General features: G+C 45.2%; 2 protein-coding genes across 4 annotated transcripts; both read right to left on the bottom strand.

Annotated features, from left to right (window-relative positions):
- Positions 1-637: 637 nt before the first annotated feature.
- dbpb (D site albumin promoter binding protein b) lies at positions 638-8,397 on the bottom strand. Its single transcript, XM_085917967.1, has 6 exons — positions 8,232-8,397; positions 7,356-8,131; positions 6,913-7,234; positions 5,270-5,743; positions 2,731-2,993; positions 638-2,655 (listed from the first exon to the last, which is right to left on the bottom strand). Exons 3-6 carry the CDS (start codon positions 7,100-7,102, stop codon positions 2,440-2,442), a joined length of 1,143 nt encoding a protein of 380 aa, XP_085774093.1. The 5' UTR covers positions 7,103-7,234; positions 7,356-8,131; positions 8,232-8,397; the 3' UTR covers positions 638-2,439.
- Positions 8,398-9,395: 998 nt separating this feature from the next.
- On the bottom strand, positions 9,396-18,368 carry LOC147052388 (uncharacterized). Of its 3 annotated transcripts, XM_085918805.1 has the most exons (4): positions 17,790-18,350; positions 17,287-17,403; positions 15,151-15,792; positions 9,413-13,038 (listed from the first exon to the last, which is right to left on the bottom strand). In XM_085918805.1, the coding sequence occupies exons 3-4, from the start codon at positions 15,365-15,367 to the stop codon at positions 10,697-10,699; spliced, it is 2,559 nt and encodes an 852-aa protein (XP_085774931.1). In that variant the 5' UTR covers positions 15,368-15,792; positions 17,287-17,403; positions 17,790-18,350; the 3' UTR covers positions 9,413-10,696. The 3 variants fall into 3 exon arrangements, with proteins under 3 accessions (XP_085774930.1, XP_085774929.1, XP_085774931.1); XM_085918804.1 differs by having other exon boundaries at positions 9,396-15,792; positions 17,272-17,403; positions 17,790-18,368; XM_085918803.1 differs by having other exon boundaries at positions 9,396-15,792; positions 17,790-18,368.
- Positions 18,369-23,553: the final 5,185 nt, after the last annotated feature.

The raw sequence follows: 23,553 nt of genomic DNA, 5'->3' as shown, positions 1-23,553 counted from the left end.
TAATAATATAACTCGTTTTTCACATATTATGTGTATGTTGCTATACTGCCAGCCTTATCTGCTACTGTAGCATTTGTTTATCAATGTCAATTAAAAAAAATAACGGTATCACACACACAACTGCGAGGTTTGACTTTGCCAGAAAACTTGTTGTGGAATCGCATTCTTTAAAGAGGTGAAACCAGGGTCGACGAGATAAAAATATGGAAAAGGGAATAAGCATCTTGTGATCCAAAGCATGAACTAAGAGAATGGCGACTGTTAGTTTCGGTTGGATTGTAAACTTCCGCTTCTATGTACAAAAAAAAAGTTTTAAGTAAAAATGGCTTAACTAAAATCCTGCATCACATTGTGGCCAAGGGTAAAACTTTGGTCAATACTTTGCCTTTTGGGCCTGTAAATTGTACATCCGTGAGAGGTGACAGATTGTTCTTCCATTATCCGTTTCTTCATTATCTTTTAGAGGTTAGCAATTGGTATCCGCCACAAGAACAGCATTCAAAAATAACCAACCTGAATTATACCTTTAGCCACATTGCGGCGGCATATTCTAGCTAAAGTAAGACCGTTTAAATAAAAAATTAGACATGAAAATAACAGCAAAGTTGACACAACAATATGCAGACAAACCAGAGAGTTGGTGAATGAGAATAAGCTTTTATTGGTGTAATTCTGGGGAAATCTCAACTACATCCAAAGAACCAGCACATAGTGGGTCGTAGCCCGCTGATGTCACAGGATGAGGGGGGGTGTAGTTCCATTAGAGTAACTCTAAAGATTGATCAAAGACATCTGTAAGGATCTCAAGAACAGTCCTGTTGGGAGAGCGCAAACAATCACTTGACGTAGGTGAGAAAGGCTGAAAGAAAAGCAACCAAAGGACGATGGCGTGCATAGTCCACCGGGTTTGTGAGGAGCTCGAGCTCATCCTGGAAAGAAAGGCAAGTTTCTTGGGGTGAGGGGACACAATGGTGGGCTCCGTTCAAGCAGTAGTGTCTGTGGGCCACGTTGAAGAATATCAAAGAATGAGAAGCTCAGTCTTTCTATTTTGGGGGCAGGGTGGGTGTATCAAGGTGCATCACTTTCATCCAAAGGAAGAAAAACAGTCGTTAATACAGAAGAACAACAATAACAGGGATCATCCTCATAATAATCATAAGAAGAAGAAGAATAGCAGTAATGGTGATTATCATGACAGGGATTACAATCACACTCTCGAGTTGTCGCGCTGAACATGTTGTTGGTACAGAGAGCTTAATAGATGCAGTACAAAGACAAGAAGGGGAAATAAAAACAAGAAATAGGAAAGCAATCTTGGCTTAAAATCTGAGACATATCTTTAGGAAAAAATAGCAAAGACTCTTCCAATAACATCGAGCGACAATTTAGACTCCCGAAAAGCCATCCGTGAAGATAGCAAAAATGTTTCTCCTTAGAAATGCCTTTTTAAAAATAGTCTGTAAAAATAGTTCGAATGATAAAAAAGTATCATCTTTTTGAATGACTTTTGTTTGCTGATTGGCTGGGTTAAAATCCTGCGCTCATTTTTTACTTGCCCTAAGTAAGGATAACGAAGCTTTCAAAGGAAAAGTTAAAGTTAAAAGTTTTAGTGTTCAAGTCCAGGAGCGTTGAGGTAAAAAAGGGGAAAACCTTATCATACGAAAAAAAAAGGAATGAAAGGAGTAAAAGTAGAAGCAGCATCACCACGACTTTCACAAGTCGGACAGAATTAGCCTGGGTCGTTAAGGAGATTATAATTACAGAGAACTGTCTATTCAACTTTTTTTCTTTTTTGAAGATGTCTTGGCTGTCCAAAATATAAAGAGGATGGGGACACAAGGAGGGTAAATGAAAAAAAAAGATAAAAACATAAGTGCTTGCGTTGCTTGCATAAGTAAAATGCACAAAAATGTTGAACTATACGACATGAAGATCATTTAGGCTCTCTATAGTACAATTGTTACACGCATCCTCGCCCTCGCCGCAGCGTCCCGACGTTAATCAAGGAGTCCAAAAAAAAACAAAAAAACACCCATCCATGGCTGACCCCGTTAGGTAAGATAGCGTTCTCCTGTCTCTAGTCATGTAGAAAATATACAAAATTATTCTCCAAATTTCTACTCTCCTTCTAATTGTTTTCTGAAGTATTATAAAAATATACAATTCTCCGATAGCAAAACCCTTAAAAGTCACATCTGTTAAATTATTCTCTCCCTCTGTCACGTTTAAGAGCTCAACAAAAACATAACACCTGAGCTGCGGAACGCACGCCTTCCTCCTCCTCATACATTCAAAATCATCATCATCATCGTCGTCGTCGTCATCATCGTAGCGATTCCAGACTTTGTCCATCCCTGTCATCCCACCAAAATCCAAAATTTCAAAGTCTCACAAAGGAATCCAACTTATTTCACTCTGCGTCTTCCTCTTCTCGCTGCATCACTGGTCGCCCAGACGGTTCTCGTATTTGCTCAGGATGTTACGGCAGCGGCCCAGTTCCTTGCGCATCTCGGCCACTTCCTGCCGCAGGGCGGCGTTCTCTCGTTCCAGGTAGGCGGCGCGCACCGAAATTTGGTTCTCCTTGAGCCGCCGCGCGTCCCGCGAGCGCTTTGCCGCTTCGTTGTTCTTGTATCTCCTGCTCCAGTACTTCTCGTCCTGAGACACAAAAAGATGCGATCGTCAGATACAGACAGACAGATAAATAGATGGACGGACAGACAGACTGCTCACCTTCATGTTATCAGGCACCAGGATCTTGCGTGCCTTCTTCACCATGGGCTGCGGCTTCAGTTCCTCTTCGCTGAAAGTCTGCCTGGGATCAAAGTTCTGCTGGCCGGGGCCGTTGGACAAAACGACATCTGACGGATCCATATCGAAGATTCCTACGTCCGGCCCAGCGCTCGTGGGCGTCAGCAACGGCGGGCACGAGGACGACGGCGAGGAGGACATAGAGGATGGCGACTCGCACGATTCGTTCATACTCGTCTGGCTCCCTGTGAAGACAAAAGGCCAAACTCTGTTAGCGATTGAAACCCAGTTGATGTACCTAAGAGACAATTTAAATCAGCAAAAATCAGGTGATTTTGTTTTTGTGACGATTTATTAGCGCGATACAAGGCACGGATGAATAGACAAAGATATTTTTTTTATATTTCATAAATTAATCAGCAGATTAATTTTACCCTGCCATCTATCGGATTTGAGATCTGCCTCAAAAATGTCGAACGTGTCTTCATTCAATTGTCTGTGCCAGCGACATAGCGGCAAGCGGAACGAGTCAATGCTCTTCCACTTGAGAGCATAAGTAAAATTAAACAATGTATTATTACTATTATTATAATTATTATTATCATAATTGTATGTAGTACAATTTGTCTTGCGTAAAAATGTGATTTTCAAGATTAGAAAACACACGCAGTATTAGATAGGACTAGCCACCAGGATGTGCTAGAGAGCTACTTTCCACGTGTCATAAACGTCATTCCAGCCGCCTTAAATGCATACCATCCATAAACCATCTGGAACACGAATAATCTATTTCACAAGATTACGTCTTACTACTACTACTTTGATCAAACTATTATCAAGTTCTGAACGGAAGGATCTAAACGTGGAAAATATGCAACACGAGCCCCCCCCTCCCTTTGAAAGCAGTTGAATGAGATGTCCTTTTTTTTTCTTTTTTTTAACCTAAGCCTCCAGCCGGCTTGAAAGTGTGATCTACCTTCAGCACAAGGCAGCCACTCACTCAAACTGGCGTGGAGGGCATTTGTTGAGGACAGCGTGTCCAAAATAGGGCCCGGGAATCGATTTTAGCTAGGCAGAGCTGCGATGCGATTGCTGCGGTATTGATAGAGCACGCTAAGCGTGTCCAACAGGGGGAATGAGATGGCCATATGTCCGAGCAATGCAGACATCCATGTTTTTGAATAAAGGGAAGGGAAAGAAAAATCGAATTGTTTTTGAATAAAGGGAAGGGGGGAAAAAAAATGATCTTATTCGGTTAAAAGAAACACTTCGCCGCAACCGACTGCTCACGACAATCTTAGTTCTCATCACGCCTTAATTGTTTTGAATTCCGTTTGGTTAGTTTTTTTTCTTTTTCGGCTTGCACTTGCCAGCAGGCAGCAGGCAGCGCAGCCACCTGCTGCCGGAGGGCTCCGCTGGAATGTGCAGGCTCAATTCCCGGGCCTCCAAACCGGAACATCTTTCCCAGCTGGAACTCCTCCAGTACCGATTCATGCTCCAACGAGTCAATTTGCCCTCGAAGGGAACAGGTTAGCTAAGCGTTCTTCCGTGAGATTTCATCGCTCCGTTTGACGTTAACTCAATCGCCTCTCTCTGGGAAGGGTATTTGGGAAGGTGACAAAATGGATGCCGCGCAGCCCCCATGGACAAGCCATGTGAATTCTCCCAACCAATCATAGAAGTTTATGATAATGAAGAAACATTTAAATCTTGATTTTAACAACTGGCAAAAATGAAGACATGTTTAAAGTAGTGACTGACAATTGTGGCAGAAATTGTGCACGGATATTTGCTCCGACTGAGTTTGGAGCAGCAGCCGTCTTCCTGTAGCCCAGCGCCTCATCCCCACCCCCTGCGCGGGCTCCTCCCCCATGTGTACCGGCCCGCCTCTAGTTCTCTCACTCCAGCAGACTCAGGCAGCCTGGGCACGTGTAGCGACGCGTGCACATGGCCGTGGCGTGTGAAGTGAGGGGAGATTTAAAGACACGCAATCATAAACACTCCACGCGCCGCTCTCCCGCTCTTGCTGTCTCGTTTGCAGAAACACTTTTGACCTCCCTCGCCCGCCGTGCCGACAAATATTAATAATTGGCCCGGTCGGGTTGAAGGCTGATTGTGTTCTGACGCTGAAGAACATTGATCACATGCAAACTACTGAAGCTGACTCATAATATTTATCTCGTGGTGTGTTTTCCTCCCTCCGATGCCACATATCTCGGCCCGTCTGAGCTGAAGGGACTGGTTTGAACCCTGGGGGGAATTGTTTCAACCCTCAAGTCAATTTCTATGATGTCACAAAGCCCCGTGACAGTATCTCAAGCCTTCACTTTGATTCCAGAGGAGAGAAAAGTGCTTTGTCACCATTGTAGCTTTTAAAATACATTTCTCACTAGCCTGTGGGAACATTACACGCTTGACAACCTCCACTGCATTTCAAGTCAACTGCCGGATCCTCAATTTCAGCCGACACTTTGTCAGCAACGAGCGTCTCCGTGTTCTCCGGTCGTGTCAGTGAACTCACCGTGAAGGCAGTCGTTTCCTCCGGTGAGGCTCTGCGGCTGCGCCACCTCCAAACCGATCAGGGACGGCGAGGACGAAGACGAGGGCGATGGCGATGAAGAGCCAGCCGGGGATGGGGGCGGTAGGCACTGGGAGCTCTGGTTGGGCACAGCCGACTGGGAGCTCTGAGAGGGGATCTGGGCCGAACTGGAGCTGTTGTTGTTGTGCATACTGCCCATTCCGTTTTCGGTCAGAAATTCCTCCAAGTCCATGTACTGCAGTTGGAAGAGGCCACCGTCCGCTGGGAGGGTGCGATCCCACAAGAGAGGGCCGAGGAACTGGTTGAAGTTGCCCCCTCCGTTGCCACCTGTACTTCCGCCATTGCATCCGGTGCTGGCGCCGCCACCGCCGTTACCGCCGTTGCCTATTCCAGACGTGTTCCTCATGGAGCACACTCCCATGGAGTCTTCATCCATGTCCATTGATCGTTCTTTGTCTAACAATACACAGGGGAGCGCATAATTATTATGCAATAAGGTGAATCCTGATTAAAAAAAAAAAAAATTGGGGGATGGAGCCTTTTGCCTTTTAAGCTTCCGCCAACCATTTGTACCATTGGGAGGTTGTAACATTGGAAGTTGGGCGGTGCCATAAAAGCGCTGCCTTATTACCATTGGTGCTTACAGCTTAGGAACACCCTTGACCTTTGGTACATGTTAGGTACAAACAGTCCCCCTATTCGTGTAGACTGTAAGTGTAATTGCAGCCATAGAAACAAAGACTTATTCCACCAAGTAGCTTTGCTTTGGTTCACTTTGGTACGGAATGTTCCCATTGTCAAACGGTGCTAACAGTCACCTTGAAGTCTAGCAGTTAGCCTTTTGATATCTTTTAAATTGTATTTTGACGTACAAATATGGAAATTTAAGGTCCATTTCCACCAAGAAGCAGAGTTTGGTTCAGAATGTGCTTTGTTGTCAAAGATGCTAAGCTAACAGTCGCTTTTGTCTAATCTGTAAAGGTAATAGTCTCCATGCCCAGCATTTAGTTGGTTCGGTTCTATGTTGTACGTTTTTTTTTTTTTTTATACTGATTTTTAAATATCCAGTTCAGAATGGTTTGGTTCATTTTAAAAGATGTACGACCGTTGCGTGTGACTTTTACCGTTCTGGATCGAACCATAACGTACTAAGTCGGAGTGAACCACACCGCTCCGTGGAAACCTGGCTTCTTTAGCCCACCTAATTCTAAGAGTGTCTCCGTAGGACTCGCTTCCACACCAACTCCTTCATATGCCCCCCCCCCACCCCCACACAACTCACAGATGGAACAGATGGCAACAGAATCGCAGTATTAATACGAGAGCCAGGAGCAGTTAGTTATCGCGTCGTAGATGTAGTCCTCAAGCTCCTGAGTTTATCCCACTATGGCGGGAGATCGGAATGCACGTGAGCTTTGACATTAAACGCACGTCGTAATCTGGATACTGATTGCCAAGTGATCGTAATCCAAGGGAGGGAGGATTAAAATATGCGGTGGGGCATCGATCATGAATTATGATGGATTAATGTTGCATATTTGTACTGAAAGCACAGCATCAGGTGGAAGTGTGACGTGTTGGTGGGAGGCGGGGTCACATGGTGCACAACATAAACAAGAGCCCACCTTTGAGATCACAGGGGCTTCTCAGGCGCTGGTCCGCCTTCATGGGATGCTGCAGGAGGGATTTGAGTCCCGTCATGGAGTTGAGGTGCCCCCCGGTGAGGGAAACCGCCGGCTGGGTACAACTCCCAAACTGTGGGCTAGCGCCTGCGGGCAGGTCCGGAGTGGGGAGCTGTGTGAGCTGCCTGGACATCCTGGGCCAGACGGGAGGGGTCCTGGGGGGGTTTGGGGGAGTCACGAAGAGACACCTGTGAGGTGGAGGTGGGTGTACTTGGGAGGGGCTTTGGGAGATGACCACAAGAGCTACCAATAGGAGTTTGGATGACTGTGCATGCGGGGGGGGGGAGGGAGAGAAGAGGGAGAAGGGGGGGGTTATTGTTTATAGTCTTGCCACATTAAAGAATTACAAAGAGAGTAGTATTAACAGCACATGCAGCGGTTATTACCTTTTTTTGATGAAATGACAAGCAGTCCTCCTTTTATTTCCTTGCAAAAATGTTTGCCTCCAAGTATTCCATTGCACTCCTCCGAGGTGGGGGGGTATCCAAGTTGTTCTCAGTGCAGTGTGGGAGGATCAGCTGAGTGGAAAATCTCACCACATTACGTGGTGTAAGGGTAAAAAACAACAACAATGCAATACGTGAAATTGCAAGCATTAATGGAAAATGATATCCAGTTGTCGATTCAAAATAAAGCGATCAATCTTGTTGAAAAGTCTCCAAAAGAAAGTGTGGATCGATGTGAAGGGGGAAAAAAAAAGATGAGAAATCGACGAGTGTCGTTGGCGTTCAAATGGCAAGTTGATGTTTCTCCTCTCTGGGCTCGCGCTCACTTGTCCGTCGCGTGGAAGTGGGAGGAGGGACCGAGTGGTGGTGGGAGTGGGTGTCGAGGGGGGGGGGGTTGTTTCCTCCTTCTCTGTTTGTACGCTTTCTCATTTGCATCCGATGGCTCCAGTCACGGGCACGGCGGTGTGTGTTGTGTTCTGTTTGTGTGTGTGTGTGTGTGTGCGTGTGTGTAAAGCCGTCGTCCTCGTCTTCCAGCTCAGATGGAACGGACACGGGCGGCTCACGTGACGTCAAACGTCGCGGAATAAGCCCAGAGAGGGTTGGCCAAAACTCTTTGCTGATCCCATCAGAGCTTGTGCCATTATTTATGAGCAACGCCCACCCTCGTGCCACACATCGAGGAGAAGCGGCTGCTGTCACTTGTGCTTGTTTGTTTACTGCGCAGAAATAACACTGATAGTTAGCATAAGCGCTAACGTGAGCGACTAACGTTGACAGCCCGTTAAAGGGCGTCAAGTGGACGACTCGTCAACTTACCATCTAATACATTCGTATTTTCTCTGCGTGTTTACGTTATGGTGTGTTTTAGAGTTCCCTCGTCAGTAGTAATCCAATGAAGGCGTGAGTGTGCAGAGTCTGTTTTTTTCACGTTGCCTCCCGGTGTACTGTACAATGGCACCACGGCTCACGTGTACGGGGCACGGGGAGACAAGCTTGTCCGCTAGCGGCTCTCGCTCTGATTGGCTGAGAGCTAGTCGTCTCCTAGCTCCCCCATTGGCCAGAAGTAGGTCGGCCTGTCCCGCCCACTCGGATTCCCTCCGTGCATGCTACTGCCGCGTGAGAGCGAGTTGGAAGGAGGAAAAAACGGCACGAGGGCGGCCCAGCTCGCTCCACTGTACCCGAGCACATGCAAAACAGCTCGCCACAGGAATCCAACCCTGCACGGCCCACAGACGGATGTGCTCGAGTTGACAAGTAAACAGTTGACAGGGCTCTGAGACACCGTTGGCGGGAGAATCATTTACAAGCGTGAGCACACACGTGACTTATTCCTTCAATTTGACCACGATGTGTGTGAACCATTACAGGAGGGGGGGGGGGGGGGTCGATTAGAAATAGATTCTGGCTTGATTTAGAAGTTTAACAGTTAGTCCACCTCTGTTTCAGGACAGCTCTGTTTATTACATTTAACTTAAGGTTTGATTTTTCTAAATCACATCAATACTTGAAAATTAAACTTGACGCGTCATCAACTTGATCTGAGTTTAGGTCGAAATGTTTCTGTCACCCAAGCTATTTTAAGCGCATAGCTGAACAAAAACGCTTTAAAAAAAAAAGCAGATACACAGGTTTTTAAGTACCTCGTGCCAAAAAGAAGCCTATTTAATGGCTCTGTCTGTCACTTAATGTCACTGGTGTTGAATAGTCAATTTTCATACAAATAATGTGAATTCCCTAAACACACCAAATGATCTCTAACAATAATGGGCGGCGGCCATTATTCCATTTAAAGGTGAAAAACACGGGCAGATCTCACAACCACAAAGCATTATCCCTTATCATAGTCCAGTCCATGTGACCAGGATAGAAAAGCCACACTGGAGCCTGGGAACCGTAGTCCTGTGTGCTTTACTGACACCTAGTGGAGTAACAATGACTAAGTGCATATTTAGGAGAAATGTAGTTTGTATATTGTGTATTCCATAAACTGCGGTTATAAACAGAAGCTTTTGTAATACTCCCAAAATGCATTCTGTAACACAGTACATCTAAATTCCAGGAATAGATAAAATAATACATCAATGTTTATAAAACCTGGTATCATGAATGGTATTTGTTCACCGTATAGTCCTGGGTCAGGTTTTTTTTTCTGCATAATTTTCAACAAAAAAGAAAAACCAATGATTACACTCAAGGTTTATTCATTTCAAATATAATCAACTACTGGCTTTTCAGTAAATAAAGTGATAGAAATCTACTAAAACTATATTTTTTTTCTTTAGAAGAAAAAAAAGGTGTGAAACAGGCATGGACATTTCATATGTGAGGAAATTTCTTTAGAAGAAAACAAAAGAACGACAAGATTATGATTGCGACTCGGCACACCCTAAAAGTTTGAGGTTCAGTCTAACATTGGTATGAAGACAGTTACATACATAAATACATGGAATAGTACATTTGCTTGGAGAATAGGTCCTTGTCTTAAACATAAAGTGAAGCACTGTAGAAATAATTACTGCTAAAAAGAGCATACAAATAACATGAGACAAACGCGTTATAGTTCACTTGTGTTCTATCCCTTGGTATAAAAGCTAGGAAATTGTTCAACTCAATGAAGCCAACATAAAAAGCAAGGCTTTTTGTAAGTTTCTTCATTTTGGCAGGAGAGAGGCCCTTTATACTAATTACCATGTTTTTATCTATAGGTGATTATAATCACTCGGGCGTATAGGAGTAACCCCTCAAATCAAATTAACAACTACAAACTTGTGGGATATATTTGAAGAAGCCATCACATATCACCTCAGCAATAAACTTGACCAGAGAACATACACGCACTGACAAACTATCAACAAATGTTGTCGTAATCCCAAAGTCCCTACTCCTAATAAAATCACTTTACATGTTAAAAAAAAAAAAAAAAGAATCCTCAGAGGTGCTACATGGACCATACAAAGTACACAGCAGAGACACGGTTTATCATACAGCAAAAAGGTGTGTAGCGAGGATGCTAGTTAGAATATAGGGAACGTTAGCTAAACTTGCCTAGTGACTGCACAGTGTCTGCCAAGCATAGTGTCAATGCACTTAAGGGGGTTAGTGATCCTATGGAAACAGTCACATTTGTTTTTTTGTTTTTTGAAAGACATTCCAAAAGAATCTGGAAGCATTTCAGGTGATGTTTTACAGTAGTTGTTACCGCACTCAGTCCTAAACTCAGCAGTCTAAAATCGACTAGTCCCTTTATTGTCATCGTGTTGTCACATCCGGTACCGGGATGCTCAGTATCGGTACGATCCCAGTAGATGGTAGGGCACGTCGCCCTGACCATCTCGGGTGGGTCTTTCCGCTGGTCTCTTTAGTAGCGTGGGCTTTTTAGAATCAGCCTGCCGCGCTCCTTTAGCCGTGCGGCTGCAGGAACCCTTGTGCCTTTGGAGCAGGATAGCGTTCCAGAAGCGAGCGGCGCAGCACTGGCAGGAGAAGGTCCCTCTGGCGCGATGAAAAGCCCGATGGACAAAAGCTGCCAGGGGCCTCTGAGACTGCTTCCCACATACGCTGCACTGAAGTCGCTCTCGTGTGGGTTTGGCTTTTTGTGGGTGTCTAATTGCCATGTGGACTAGCAGCCCCGCTTTGCGGGAAAACACAGAACTTGGACATATCGGACAGCCAAAACGTTTCACGGGAACTTTTAAGGATGACAGGATCTGAACTTTCACGCCCCCGGTGTTGACAAGTTTATACCCACCGCCACCGGATCCTTCACCCCGCCTAATTGTCAAGCGAAGAGAGCCTTGTTTTTTCTTTGACTGCCCCCGTACTGTACAACTTATCTTTCTCTTCTTGTGGCTCCCGACAAATCTGAATAAGTCTTGGGATTCGTATTTATTTTCCTGCCAATCTCTCTTATCGGACTTTTTTTTTTTCTTCTTGTGTCGTCTGATCTCATCGTGCGGCAACTGGTTGCTGCAGTCGAGGTGTTGTTGGGGCTGGGCACCTGACTGATGATGAGGAGGAGGATGATGGTGGTGGGGGTGATGATGATGATGATGTAGATGGTGATGTTCGGTGGAGGGCAGTTCCATGAGGGGCTGGAACGGGGCCGTGGTGTGTAGAGTACGGCTGCGGGATCCAGCCGGATATATGTGCTCTCCTTTCACCCCGGCCGGGGAGTGCGGGTGGTGGGGCGGCATGATGGTAGAATTGGGTGGCAGAGGCTGCGAGTACGACGGGGCGGCGGAGGCTGAGGACTGGGCGGCCGTGGCGTCGTAAAAGAGGGGAGAATAACCGGACGGCGGTTGCGGCGCCTGTTGGTGGCCGTGAGCGACAACGTTAAGGCTCGGAGCCCCGTGGTTGTCGGCGGGCGGGGCCATCTGCAGCAGGGCGTTGGTGGCGGCCTCGCTCTCCGTCGTGGACTGGTTCACGTCGCTCCCTCCCCTGTTGTCTGCAGAGCCGCTGCTGCCTTCTTGGGGGTTGGACGGTTCGCCGCGGGTGATCCCGTGCTGGGACTGCCTGTGTCGGGTAAGGCTGTTGGAGTAAGCAAAGGCTTTTCCGCACACCTCGCAACAGAAATGCTTTTCACCCCCACCTTCGTGAACCGTCTGGTGATGGGCGGTCAGATGGAAGTGGTGGCGGAACGACTTCCAGCAGATAGCGCAGGTGTAAAGACGAGGCGGGGGCTGCGGATGCGGCTGGGTATCTTGAGGCTTGACATCTTGAGGGTAGGAGTAATAGGAGGAGGTGCTCGGTACTTGGTTCTGGTTCCCGTCTTGGGTCACGCTGCACTGGGGGTTGGGATTAAAGCTGTTCATGTTCTCTGGAGCTGGTGTGGTTGGCACCTCTTCCATCTCCCCTTTCTGGTGGAGCTTGCTGTGCCTCCTGAGACTCTGGGAGTAGCCAAACTCCTTCCCACAAATGCCGCATTTGTAATTCTTAGCCCCAGAGTGAACGGTTTGGTGCTTGCTCAGGTGGAAAGCCTCCCTGAAATACTTTCCACAAACAGTGCAGTGATGAGGCTTCTCGCCGGTATGTATACGGTCGTGCCGGCGTAGAGTCTCGCGGCGCGCGAAACCCTTGCCGCAGACGCTGCAGAGGTGAGTGCGTGGGAGCCCGCTGGTTCCCATTCTCGGAGTGTACTGCCTACGCTTCGGGGGCTGCCCGTCAGCTGCCGGATCTTTCTTGGCTCTGGGTTTGCGGGGACGCTTGGGCTTTGCGGCTGGATTCTGCGAATTGTTGCTCAACGCCTCTTGGTTGCCGCCGCCGCGGAAATTCTTATCCATGCTCGACGTCGACGGCGAACCCAGGGGACCTAGACCCAGACCGCCGAGCAGACCTCCTATGATGTCTCCCCTGTCATCTCTATTTCCGGTTGCCGCGGTGATGGCCGAGATGGCGTTATTGACGGAGCTAGTGACATCATCCTCCGAGTCATCCAGGAGCGAGGAGAGGGGCAGGTGGGGCTGTTGCTGCGGATGATGGTGCTGGTTGTGGCTCTGAGAGTGCGGGTGCAGGGTTGGGGCCAGGGGCGCCTTTCTCAGAGCTGGGCCGGCCATCCCGCTTCCACAGGGGGAGGCACCAGAGTAGCATGGAGATGGATTACCTTGAGAACGGTGGTCTTCATGGTAGCCTGTGTAACGATTCCGAGAGTAGTCAGTGGGGTATTTACCATCGGTTCTGTCCCTGTCATTTGAATTCCCTCCCCTTGCAGACTGAAACAGATCACATCCTAACCCTGATTTTTGCTCTCCTTCCCCAACAATGATTATACCCTCCTTCTCCTCACTTTTCCCATAAATGACCCCCCTATTGCTCGGATAAGTTCCCCCTCCTCCGTTACCTCCTCCGCTCCCTCCCCCTATTCTGTCCTCACCGTCGCTTCCTGTCTTGCCGCCTCGTTGTTTGGGTCCCCTACCTGGCTTGCCGCAGGTGCCTGAGGCAGCGTGGTTGAGTAGAGAGGTGCTCTCGCGGAAGGCACGACCACAGGCAGGACATCGGAATGGCTTTTCCTCATGTATCTTCTCATGCCGTGTCAGTGACTCTCTACGATTAAAAGCCCGAGAGCAGGTGGAGCAGCCATATGGGCGGGCTGAAGAGTGTAGGACACCGTGTTGCAGGAGGTGACCTTTTTTCTTAAAGCCTTTGCCACAATCGGGGCAGTGAAATATTTTGTCTGGGCTAGGGCAACAATTGGACATGGGCTGGGGAGTTTCTTGGGTCGAATGGGGGAGGCTGGGGTCTGACTGACTTTTAATGTGAACGGGATTTGGGCCGGTAGTGGTCGATTTGCTAGTGCCAGCTGCGGTTGGCTCGTGCATACGCATATGCCTGCGAAGGCTCGAAAGGTGAGGGAAGCTTTTGCCACACTCTCCACAGCTATAAATTGACTCGGTGTCAGATTCGATGACGTTAGCTTGCATTGAGCTCAAGTTAGCAGATTTAGAAAGGTGAGACTCGTTAGTAACCAGTACTGAGGCAGCGGAGGAAGAGGGAGCAGAGGAGGAAGAAGAAGAAGAAGAAACTACTGATGAGGATGAAGATGAGGCAAGCAAGGATGACGGGTCTCCGCCCAGATTTGATAAGCCCACCCCACTTCCAATTAAAGCTGGGGGCTGACTATGACTAAGTGCGCCGTTGCTACTACTCGTGCTAGGATTACTGTGGCCGCTGGGACCGTTGCTAGTGCTTTCGGATTTCCTCTGGGGCAGATAGCCAGCCATGGCTTTCTTCCTCCTACTGCTACTGGTGCTGCCGCTACTACCGCTACTGCCGCCGCCGCCTGTCCCGCTACCTGCGCTTTCCACTTTCGCGTCATCCTTCGACAAGGATAAATGAAGTGGCAGAGGAAGCGGCAAACCCGCTTCCTGCTGCATCAACGAGGCTATTTGATTCGACGAGAGGACGGGGATGCCTTGAAAGTCAAAACCGCCCAGCGATGAGGGCTGGGACCCGGGGTGGAGCGGGTGGTGAGGATGAGAATGGGAGTGAGGATGAGATAGGGTGTGAGGCGCAAGCTGTTGCTGCTGGGGCGGCTGCTGCGGAGCCTGCTGTGATTGAGAAGCGGAGTGGCTATGCGGGTGAGAGGAATGAAGCGCAGGGGGCGGAGCGAGGCTAGTACTCGGATCCCCACCGCTCTGACTTAAACCGATCCCCAAGTGGTTATGGCTACCCTGTTGAACGAGAAACTGCTCTAAACTAGCATTAGCAGGCACCCCGGAGAGGAAATACTGATTCGCGGCTAGCATGCAACTAAACTGTTGGTGAAGGCTCCGTGCATCAGACTGGGCCCCAACCAACTGGTGTCCCAAAGAACTGACTGCACTGCTGCTAGCGAGGTTGTTAGAGGTGGCCAGAGAGGTTGAAGGGGAAGGGGAGGACGAAGAGGGGCCGGATGAAGCTTGGGGGACAGAGAGGCCGGGATGCAGAGGAGGTGGGGGGGGAGGTGCGGATGTTACTAATCCTCCTAATCCCCCAGCACTCACACTACTACTACTTCCTCCGGCAAAGTGCTCAAAGCGGCCTACACCTGGGTGCAACTGCTCCTGCGCTAGTGCTGCCTCAGTCGGGTGGAAAGAGCGCAGGAACTGTGGGTAGCTCGAAGAATGGCTTGAGCTGCCGTTGCTGCTCATCTTGCTTGACTTTGAACGAGAGCTCTGAGACGAGGAAGGCTGCTGTTGTAAAGGTGGGGGAGGAGGGGCACTCATCTTGGCAAAAATGGAGGCAGAATCAGAAAAGGCGTTACCTCTTGACCCCTGTAGGGGGCCCAAGCCAAGTCCAGACAGAAGAGCTCCAGACGACTCGGCTTGCTGCTGCTGCTGCTGCTGGAGTTGGTGCTGGTGGAGTTGCACTTGCTGCTGATGCTGCAGTTGTCGGTCTAACCCAAGGCCTTTGAACTGGTGGGCCTGGTGCCCACTTAACATCTCTATAATGTCCAAATTGTATTTTCCAAACTGGAACATTTCCCACTCACATGCACATTGGGGGTGCAAGGCCAAACCTCCAGTGCTAGGAGCAGCAACACGAGTCCCAAAACAAGAGGAGTGAAATACAAAAAAAAAAAAAGCCTAAAGACACTTCGGCGAAAATGTGTTGTTTTTTTTCCCTCCCAGAAACGCTTGAATGTCAGTTAAAAGTTTTCTTATATGTACAAAAACAGCTGTTGGTACTCGCGATCATCCACTGCTTAAAATTTACTTCCCGAAGCAGCGGAGCAGCTCAAAAGCATAAAAAAAGGTGTTCCGTCTAATTTCAAAATTGCTTAGAATAACTTTTAGCCAAGCAGTTCAATAGACTTCCTCTTGATTCCTTTGCGAGTTACTGCATTGACATTTTCCTTGATCTAAGTGAGACTCCTCATCTGTGTTCAGCCAAGAAGACCCTGACGCTGAAAAAAACACAAAGTTAAAGAAAAATACATGTCACACAAGTCATTTCTTCCATCACCCACTGACATTTTAAGAAGGCTAATTTGAGCAAGTATGTTTTTTTTTTTCCCCAAGTCAAACTTAGGTCAACACAGTATCAACAGTGCAATTCATACTAAGAAAAGCTTAGTATGTTTAATAGAAAACATCATGTGGGGCAAAAATACTTCTTTAGCCACTTCAGATAAGTAATCATAATGAAGATTTGAGACTTTATAACAACTTACCCTGAAGTGGTTCTGCTGGATTGCGGCACAATGATGCTAAATCAGTTTTCAAATGTTCAAAACGATTGAGACTGTGTGTCATTGTTGGGGTCGCTAGGTGTATATACAATGAAAATAAAAAGTCTACACACCCCTATACAAATGCGAGGGTGTGCACAATTTTACAACCCCATTATTCCCATTGTTACATTTCAACGGCCCTCTCATGAAGATTTTCTTCATTATTCAATTGCGCTGTACAGGTTATAGGTCAAATTAATGGTGGTATTTTTTTCCAATAAGTCATCTAGAGCATTATTTTTTTTTAAACCGCACATCTGTTTAGTTGTGTGTGGACTTTTTATATACAATGAACATAATCTAAATATAAAAGCTACACCGTTGACCTTTGTTTCTATCTTTGTCACCTTTCTAAATGACAACAATGGCAGTCGTCGACAGTGATTTACTACAGTGAGAAGAGCAAAATCGTGGGGATTACCCTAATACCAACCTTTATCGCGTTCATCGTTTTATTACTGTACAGTGATTGCGTGCACAGAAGACAAAGGTGACATTTTAATCTATTATGAAAATTCCAGGAGCGCACAACGATCAGGTTTACCGTTTACTGGTGAAACACTTCTCGACTGATTCATTGCATCATAGTTAAATGTCGGTCAAAATGCCAGCAGGCGGTTGTAAATCATTTTCGTCCAATGCTAATTACTTGAGTCACTTTAAATGTGCGCTGTCTGTCTGGAGATTAGTGTCAACATAAACTCGAATGCATTTGTCATCTTTCCTTTTAAATAATTTTTAGTGGTACAAAAATCAATATGCTTGCTCAAGTTTAATTTGTTTGCATGAATTTTAATGCCTGCTCAATGTTATTCATATACAATTCACCTTATTAGGTGCTTGCTCATTAATAATACGAATGTACATGTGTAAATATTTCTGCTGTGCTGTTTTAATTTCCTTCACAGATTACGATCACCTCGATACAAATGTAAACAAAGCAATGCAGCTGTTTGCTTTGATAAAGTTGCAAATGGAGAATTTAACTGGTTGTATGATGTGGCAAGTTTGAAATAAAGTCATGGTCAAATCAATGCAAAGTTGTTTCAATTAGTTTCTTTCTGTGTTTTGCATTTGTAATCACGTGTAAACAAGCAATCTGGCTGCAATCCAATGTCTCACATTGGACGTCGCGTCTTTTTTTATCCTCACCTCTTCACTTCTTACCGTTTCCTCCAATCGATCCTAAGGATCTTTGGCACAACACGATCCCCCGAGTGATGAACGAGGGAGTTATTTTATCACAGTTTGAGCCGATTCGCATTTTCGGGCAAAGCATCAATCCTACAGGGGGAGAGGCAAAGAAAAGAAGCGCACACATTAGCATCACCCTAGCTGCGCAGTGTAAACATTGGAGGCGGGTTAAAACACGCAAACTAACAACAGTGCAACTCGGGGAATGCAAGTTGATAAGCAGTATTTCAAAAAAAGTAGTGAAGAAGTAGCCAAAATATCCAAACTATATGATTCACCCAGGTTTAGTCATTTAATCTAGCTCGATAGCGGAGCTGCTTTATCTCTCGTCTAGGAAGGAAAGGGTCTGCATCATGCTAACAATGTTAGCCGTCGTCCAAACATCGGTATAAAACAAATGCAAGCTAAACTTAAAATGCTGACGCTACCATTTTCCCCCACTCAAAGTAAAATATTTGGACATAAAATATGTTTACTTGGGCGTGGAGAGCGCAGAAGACGGATGCGGCCTGTCACGCCTTCTTCTTCGAGCCGAGCTAGCTATTAGCTATAGGCTAGCAGCTAGCGCTGGCTTCCATTGCTGCGTGCGCTTTCCAGTGTTTAGCCGGAGCCATTTTCAGCAACGCCGAGCCAAATGGCTAAAGCGAGTCCGGCCGCCCGCTCGCCTGTCTCCCACCGTACGAAAAAAAAGTCACCGACGTATAACGTCGTACTCCTTCCGCATCCCACTTGAGCCTCGACGGGGATCACGGAAGGGGCTTAGTGACACTATTAGCCGGAGGAAAATGTTGCAATGGTGGTGGGCGCTAATTATTTTTGGGGTTAAAAAAAAAAAGGTGAGTGACGTGTGCTCCCCAAACATCGGTCCTTTCCGGCCCTTCTAATGTTTCCGGGTAGAGCCAGTGAGGCTAGATGGTGGACTCGGCTCTTTTTCCCGACATACTCGGAACGCGCTGCTTTTTTCGTTTTTCCAGGATTTTTACACAAATTACTTGCGCACTCCAGTAAGTGCAAGGCAAGTCTGTGTGGACCAAAACACTCCCCTCTCTGATTTAAAAAAGAAAAAAAATGTAGTTGCCCCCATCCCCAATTCAAGTTAATGAAAAAATTATGTCTCTTGAAAGGGGAGTTCATGATCATAAAAACTCACCTTGTTGCACATGCGCAGCTTTTCAGAGCTCAGTGACCATTAAATTTTCTCTGTCTGCAACATGTGATAGTTGAAATGGAATTGGGCCTGATTTAACAAATGCAATAATAATGAAAAGCATATTTCCCAAGATTTAAAGAGATTCACGTGGCTCTCCATTTGCCACAAAATTATTACTCTATCATTTCCCTCCCTGCCTATTATTATTCAGTGGTTGTAATCACACAGATGTAAATCATCCCAGTTCTGTGACGCATTGAATTTTAAGAGTATTCATCATGTCTGAGTTGGGAGGATAATCATCAGGACGGAGCGAGTCTATGTAATCCAAAGGAGCTCTAATTTCATAGTCATGAATGTATCCTCGAAATATTCATTATGCACGGCTGTCTCGTCCGCCTTGTCTTGAAATGAACAAACGAGGTGCAAAAGATTTTTTTGGTCCAGCACGGTCCATAACATAATGTTAGATGATTTTTGTGCAGACCAAAAAGCAATCATTCATTCCAACTCCCAATACGGCTCAGAGCAATAAATGCAGTTATAGGAGGAGACCTTTTGAATTTAAACTCAATTGCCTCGGCAAGAGCGCGACATAACTTTGTGAGGGCGAGACAGTTGTTTGAGGACTTTCTACTTTTCATTTCATGTATCACAAGTGAAGCTAGCTATCAACTCCCACTGGTGCTTCATAACCCAGCTGCAATTTGGTCCACTCTGTATCGCTTTTATTATGTTGACTTGGGTTCAAGCCTTTGTCAAATATGTCATTTTTTTTGCTTATCATTACAATATACAATGTGGAATATAAATGCATGACTTTAAAGAACATTTCATCGCAAAACTTCCTGTTCAAAAACAAAAAGACCAATAAATGTTTCCCATCAACTTTATTATACAAATTCCTCGTAAGTCATTGTCGTATCCAACGGGATCAATGCATTGAAGAATAACACACACAAAAAAAAAGGTGGGGGGGTAAGGTTGTTTGAAAGTTTAAATCATGAAAATAAATTCCTTTTTAGGCTACTGGACATCATTATTGTCCTTACAATTGTCATTTACTTTTGGCAATGCTTTTTTTTTTTTGACATTTCAAGTGGCCATTGTGCTTCCTCGGTCGAAATGAATTCATAATGGTTCAAAACTCACACCATGTTCATTCATTTCTCGCTCTCAAAAAAGAAAATAAGTCCCTTACATTCCTGTGTATTGTTAGTTAGCGCTCAGCAGTGAAAAGGTTATACCATCGTGTACTGTTGTAGCCGCGTAGAAGGCCATGACAAGAAGCAAGACTGCAAACGTTATGAGTTTGGCACCACACAATTCATTAAATACTAACACAGAATTTGCGTTTTAATTCTCAAATTAATGAAGATATCACTCGAAATTTTTTCTGATTGTACTAGCTATACAAAATACGTTACTTGCACAAATTAGGTTAACCATTTAGAAAAGTGTGAGAACATGAGCTTGGATGGATATGGCTTGTGAGAGTATACAGACTTTGCTACAAACCTTTTGTGGCTCTATTCAAATTTAAAATCGAAAAAAAAAATCTCTCTTTAATAGACCCTTTACATGTCAGTTCACAAAGCTTTGTCTTACCTTTAGTTGTGTCGCTGGTATTCGCTAATTTAATAAAATAAAATTCAAAACAAAAAGAACATTGAAAATGTGACATGAACAATGAAGAAATGAACAAGAGAAGGAAAAGACGCTAGAGATGCTAAGATGCTAACTGAGGCAAAATTGTTGATATCAGGCCATCAAGCCTGGTATTGTGTTTTTTGGAGTTTTTGTGATACTGTTGGCATTAAGTGGCGGATTACTTTGAGGAGGACTCGGTGCCAAATTCACACTAATTGATAGCCATTAGCGTGGTTAGCAAGCCCATGTGCACCAACAATCAGGACAAATTTGAGCACTGGTTTTAAACACTTATTAAAATGTAAAAGTTGTTGTTAATTTGTTAACTAGTCAATTTAATCCATTTCTAGTTGCACTTCTACATCTTATTACATTAGCGAATACGAAGTGGGAGTGACGTAAAGGGTCCATTTCCCTGAAATAGTCACTGATGTTTTTCCGTCAGACCTTCTCTGACAAAAACATTTAAAAAAAAACATAATGGAATGGAATCACATGTTTTAAATAACGAGAATCAAACAAGGGATCTTTGCTTGTCTGGTGGCATCCCGTCCTATCCCAACTTTCTTCACAACAATCTTTTTAGAACTTCGGTGTCAACCCAAGCAGTCATATGAGATCAAGACGCCATAAGGCCGATGTCTAGGCACAGTACGTACAGCTAGAAACAAGAAAATGACCTTAAGAGTCCAGACATACTAGAAATGCTTCTTCGAAGAATGGAATCAGGCATGCATCAAGGAACCACATGTATGGAACGCAATAGAACCTAATGAGAATGCTAAAAGTTATCCAAAAACAATAAACACTAAAACCCCACCAAGTAAATGAACATCACACTATAAGATAATCGTTGATAATAACCATAACAATTATAATAATCATCAATAAGAACACTCCATCATATTGAGAACAACTACATTTAGCAATGCGTATAGGAAGATTGTTCAAATGAAATCGGTGTCCTTTCGTAGAGAAAAGCCGGCGGTTGAATTCCCTTTTGTCGTTAAAAACTGCAGAAAAAAAAAAACTTCCGCAAAATCTGAGGGGCCGGCTAGTCTATTTGTGCAAATTTCAGTCTCTCGTGTTGTGACTCTTTCAAAACTGTGCTCCGATTGCTCGTCTATCTTTTTTTCTACAAGAATATACTCATTACGCAATGACAATATCAACACAAAATCAAGAGCATCTCATATGGACCACAGATATCACATACTACAGAGTGTAAGGAGAGGGTAGCCCTTAGTATTGATAAGCGTTGTTATTGATGTTTATTGGGGTTATTTGTCTTCAAATGGGTTTTAACCCCCCTACTGGCTGCAGCGCGTTATGACACAGCGAGGTCTTTGCGCGGGAGGATGTTTGGAAAGGGCCGTCCCGAAGTCTCCTCGCCTGTACAGAATATCGCTCGCGTGTTTGGAACTGGCGAAACGCATTACAGTGGTGATTGTCTGACCAGCTTCCTCTGTGGTAGTTTTCTTTGAATCCCCATGAAATGGCTTTGAAGGACATGTTGGGTACGTGCAACCTCTGCGACATGACTGTCTATTCATTTGTGCTCTGTTTAAATCGATACAAAAACAAAGGAAAAACATCTTCGGTTACATTAAAGCAAGTCGACGATTCTTATGTACAGTGTCTATAAAAAGTCTACACACCCCTGTTCAAATGCAACATTTTGTGATTTCAAGAAAATGAGGGCAAGATGAATCTTTTTTTTTTTGTAAAAGGAAAGAATGAAGAAAAAGCCCACCGGAATATCGGAACTTTATTTGGAGGTAATCGGAGGCACTTTAAAAATTGCCGGGTTAGTGTTGACTCTCATTTATCATGAGCTTTAATGTGATTGTTTAATTCTGACCACAGCCACATCCCCAATTCTGAGGGTGTGCAGATTTTTGCAACCACATTATCTCAGTTGTTTATTTTTATTTCCCCTCTCAGGTCACATTGATGGTGGAAGGAGATTAAAATGATTTTTCTTGCTCTCATGTTTATGTATTACAAAAAAACAAGTATTTGAACAGGGGTGTGTAGACTTTTAATACCTACTGTAAATCATGGCTCTTGATTATTTGGTAGCCCATTTGTTTTTGCAGTCAGGTCCTGATTTTAAACAACGGGACGCTGTCATCTTCTGATATCGTCTTTGACACTTGTGGCAGTGCAAAGCGAGGTCCGGTGAGACCTCCTCCTCGGAGCTAAGGTCACACGGCAAACTAGGCCAGCTGGGCGTCAGACAGGTCCGTGTCTGTCCGCACTTTGAATGCCTTCAGCGTCCCGACTGCTCCGTTGTGCCAGAAAAGGCAGAAAAATGTCACTCTTGCTGACGGGACCCAACGCAAGTCAGTTTCTCCTTGTGACTGCGAGGTCACAACTATGTCTTGATGCTCACCCACGAGAATCGTCTTGGTAATAAATCATTGTAGGCGAGAGCTGGCCAAGCAGGTAGTCGGCTCCGTTCTTTAATAAAATTCACTGTCCCACATGGTCTTCTTCTCTATCAGTCCTTTGATTTGTGTGTGTGTGTGTATATGTGTGTATGTATATATATATATATATATCTCATGTATAATGTTCTGTATATATTTATATACGTGTAAAACTAATATGGCTCCTGAGTGCTTTTTAAAACGGTCTACTGTACATGTCCTGTGTTCTTCCATCCTACCACTCTGTGCAAGTAATGGCACTGCTGTGTATATGGCAAAGATGGCAAATTCACTTAGAAAATATGGCTGATGTATGCTATCACACAACTGGAGCGCGCCTAACGTCTTAAGAAGTGGTCGTATTCAAGCTGTTTAATTATAACACTCATTAGGATAGCCTAAATACGCTACTCTCAAAAAGGGAAGGAATATTTGTCTTTTTCGGGTGGGATTTTAGGATGAACATAAAATGAGCGGTTAGCCTTAAAAGGGTAACTTAATATTACCGGAAATTGTATCATTCTTTTGGGATGCAAGCATCGTTAAGATGTTTTTGTTCAAAGACTCCTAAGCAAACACAATATTTGTCTTTTGGAGTTTTTCTCATGGCATCTGGGTGCAAAGAAAAAAATGTGAGTTGAGTAATTTCATTGTGATAAAAGTCATCCTTTGCTGCCATCTTGCGGCATTTATAGCCATTTCCAATCCCTTTAAAGGAAGCAATGAGGAAATGTAGAAAAATTACACCTGCTGTTGCAGTTTAGCTCATTTTTTTCGGGAACAGTAAATGCTGCAAAAACTTGGAGTTTGAATTAAGTCCACCTGTAAAGGTGTGAGAACATTTCCTCAACAGTCACCGCAAATCCCGAACTTTTTGGGAGTAGCGTATGTTATACTGTAAGAATATTCTCTGTTTCTGGCAGCTGTGAATCTCTAGGTTAAATGCAGACGGGCGCTCTGGTCCCGCGGCGAGGGTTGAGCGCTCGCTACGTTAGGCACAATGCCCCC

This window comes from Syngnathus leptorhynchus, chromosome 8, assembly GCF_054491065.1.
Source record: "Syngnathus leptorhynchus isolate UIUO chromosome 8, UIUO_Slep, whole genome shotgun sequence".
Classification (NCBI taxonomy): domain Eukaryota; kingdom Metazoa; phylum Chordata; class Actinopteri; order Syngnathiformes; family Syngnathidae; genus Syngnathus; species Syngnathus leptorhynchus.
The sequence above is the reverse complement of the archived record's forward strand: the minus strand, read 5'-3'. Positions and strand labels throughout refer to the sequence as shown.